This window comes from Sinocyclocheilus anshuiensis, unplaced genomic scaffold (assembly GCF_001515605.1).
Source record: "Sinocyclocheilus anshuiensis isolate Anshui unplaced genomic scaffold, SAMN03320099.WGS_v1.1 scaffold472, whole genome shotgun sequence".
Lineage (NCBI taxonomy): Eukaryota > Metazoa > Chordata > Actinopteri > Cypriniformes > Cyprinidae > Sinocyclocheilus > Sinocyclocheilus anshuiensis.
Window position 1 is genome coordinate 1,398,479 of NW_015557102.1, and position 3,485 is coordinate 1,401,963.

Sequence of the window (3,485 nt, forward strand, 5' to 3'; positions counted from 1 at the left end):
GATACTCAACTATATATCTCAACAAGACCAGATGAAACTTCTAAATGATCTAAGCTAACGGAGTGTGTTAAAAATGTAAAAGACTTGATTACCAATAATTTTCTCCTATTAAATTAGGATAAGACAGAGATATTACTTATTGGACCAAAAAGCAGTACACAGAATCTTTTGGATTACAATTTGCAACTAGACGGGTGTACTGTTACTTCCTCTACAGTCAAAAATCTGGGTGCTATATTAGATAGCAACTTGTCTTTTGAAAGTCATATTTCCTATGTTACAAAAACAGCATTCTTCCATCTTAGAAACATTGCCAAGTTACGAAACAGGTTACCTGTTTCTGATGCAGAAAAGCTAGTTCGTGCATTCATGACCTCTAGACTGTACTGTTGTAATGCACTGCTAGGTGGTTGTCCTGCATCTTCAATAAACAAGCTACAGGTGGTCCAAAATGCAGCGGCTAGAGTCCTTACCAGGTCAAGAAAATATGATAATATTAACCCAATTTTACAGTCTCTGCACTGGCTACCTATTAAGTTCCGTATCAGTTACAAAATCATCAACTGCTAATTAGGTCTCTATCTGTTTCTCTGTTTTTGCCACAGAGATTGACATCCCGTGGTAACTAGGATTTACACAAGCTTCAGTCTGGATCCAGAACACCTGAGAAGAGATGATGCCAACCCTGAAACAACATACAGAACTACCAAATTTTGCTATAAGTTGATTGCATCATATAATAATTGCTGTTAAGTGTTCATCGTCTGTTTGATTACGTCTTTAATTGATTTTTCCGTACATTTCTGCCACATGTACATTAACTGACAGTCACCACTGATACGCTACTACTAAATATATTGTAGAAACTTAATTTTCTGTAAAGCTGCTTTATTTAATTTTCGTGAAAAGCGCTATACAAATAAACTCGAATTGAATTGAAACTTGAATTGTGTGTGAGCGTGGCACCTGCTGTGAGGACTTGGAGAGCAGCTCCAGTAGTTTATCCACAGCAGTGCGCAGACGTGTACAGGCACCCAGCATGAGCTCTTCGCCTTCGGCCTCCATCTCTCCCTCAGGCCCAGAGAACACACTCTCACACAGCCTCTGAGACAATTCCAAACCCTCGTCCACAGCCGAAGACCACACACTACAATCAGCATCTCCCTCTACACCAATCACCTCTCCTAAAAAGAAAAAAAAAATGGAAAAAAAAATTAATTGTTCCAATCTTTCTGCAAGTCAACTTAAAATATTAAATGATATTTAGAACATCGAGATAATCGGCCAAAGCTTCCTTTATAAAATAAAGCTTCCATTCTAAAATATTTTAAAATGTAAACTTTTAAAAAGATAGTGTAAAATAAATGTTTTAGCAACTTTCATATTTGCCATCATTAAAGTGGTAATTCACACAAAAAAAAACAATTTCTGTCATCATTCACGGTAGCCATTGACATCCATAGTACTGAAAAAAAATACAATGGAAGTCAATGGCTACCAACATTCTGTTTGGTTACCAACATTCTTCAAAACTCTTCTGTTGAACACAATAGACAATAAGAAACTCGTACAGATTTGGAACAAGTGGAAGGTGAGTAAATTATGACAATTTTAATTTTTGGGCGAACTATCCCTTTAAATATTTATATACAAAATATTTGTATACATTTTATATATCAAAAGATTGGACACTTTTTAATAGTGGGTGATCAATATAGATTTCATTCAGCAGACTAACAGAAACTTACCTAATTCACGTGAATCACGGCTACTGCTGGCTGTCCTAGAGCTGGGCGTTTTGTCTCCAGCCCGACCACCTGACACACAAACCCCTAACTTGTGGCTGATGTGCTCTTCCATTGCCATAGTGATTCGAATAATCTCTATGAGCATCCGCTGTAGTTTGTCACGTGCTGTTTGCAGGTCTTGTCTGACAGGGACAAAATCAAAGGTTTTAATGATAAACTCAAAGTATGAAAACAAGGTTGTTCTCTAAAACAGTATGCAGACTGTCGGTTCGTTCCACAAAATCCCTATTTCTGCATCCCTGCAGGTCAGCTGACCTTTGCTGTGTGGCCGTGTTGAGGTCTGCTCTGAGCATGGCTAGTAGATTGTCTCCCTCCTGGTTCTCCAGGTCTCTGCGTTGCAGGAGCGTCTCCAGCGTGTCCATCTCTGCCCGCTTGCCCTGTAGCTCCACCTGCAGCCCGCTCACCTCCGCTCGCAGCTGAGGAAGCGGTCTCTGCGTTGCAGGAGCGTCTCCAGCGTGTCCATCTCTGCCCGCTTGCCCTCTAGCTCCACCTGCAGCCCGCTCACCTCCGCTCGCAGCTGAGGAAGAGGCAGAAGAGATGCCACAGAAAGGAAACCAGTCATCACACAGGCAAGAAACGTGTAAGCATTTGCTCAAGAAGTGTCAATGCAACTAACAAATAGGGAAGAGGTTAACTTCTAGAAGCCTCATAAAATAAGCTTGCTGCCAAAAAAAAAGAAAATATGACTGTCTGTGGATGGTCCAGCAGTTCTACAGCTTGTTTTGAGCCTGAAGGATTCAAAGCCAAAAAGAGGTGGGAAAACAGCAGCAAAAGCAGATCAGACAATGTAGCGCGCATTTAAATAAGGCTCCTGTAAGAATGTGTGGTGTATTTCATCTGCCAAAAGGCATGCAAAGATGTAACCATAACAACAGCTCTACCAAAGCTTAGCTAGGCCCTTTGTTACCATTCCCACCCACCACTTCTTATGTATCAGCATCCTAAACACCTCCTTAACAGCAGCAAAAGCAGATCAGACAATGTAGCGCGCATTTAAATAAGGCTCCTGTAAGAATGTGTGGTGTATTTCATCTGCCAAAAGGCATGCAAAGATGTAACCATAACAACAGCTCTACCAAAGCTTAGCTAGGCCCTTTGTTACCATTCCCACCCACCACTTCTTATGTACACCAGCATCCTGAACACCCCCTTAAAACAGCAACTCGACTGTCTGGAAAACCAGATTCTTTAAAACCTTTTTGTGTCTGAAGGTGGTAAAAAAAACCACTGTTGCTCTCCCACCCACTGCTAATAAAAATAAATAAAAGTTATTACAAATTTAATTTTTATTATTATTTCTATTTATTATAGATGTTATTATAAAATATTATAATTATGAATACTACAATATTTATGAACAATCATCATCATCTAGTTATTTCGACTGTGTAAAGCAGCCCACTATTAAAGGTTTTTTTTTTTTTTTTTTTTTGAGAAAAACTTGGCATCATACACAAAATGTTATGTCATCCTCAGTCATTTAAAGTAGTTTCAAAAACAAACGTGTGTAGAAACATGCGCCTCATTGCTAGATGATGCATGACAAATGAAAACGGTGTTTTAAAATTGGATCAAAATATTAAACATATTTGATATCCTCCTCCAACTGGATGGATTCAAACTCAAAGTCTGAAGATTAGAAGATTAAAAAAAAAAAAAAAAAAGGGGGGCCCATCA

General features: G+C 39.0%; 1 protein-coding gene across 1 annotated transcript in view; it reads right to left on the reverse strand.

Annotated features, from left to right (window-relative positions):
- Nucleotides 1–3,485, reverse strand: part of LOC107677569 (pericentrin-like) — a 53,885-nt gene that overhangs the window by 28,137 nt on the left and 22,263 nt on the right. Inside the window, 3 exon segments of the mRNA XM_016472501.1 lie at nucleotides 967–1,184; nucleotides 1,749–1,930; nucleotides 2,064–2,224. Coding sequence (XP_016327987.1) covers nucleotides 967–1,184; nucleotides 1,749–1,930; nucleotides 2,064–2,224 — 561 coding nt within the window.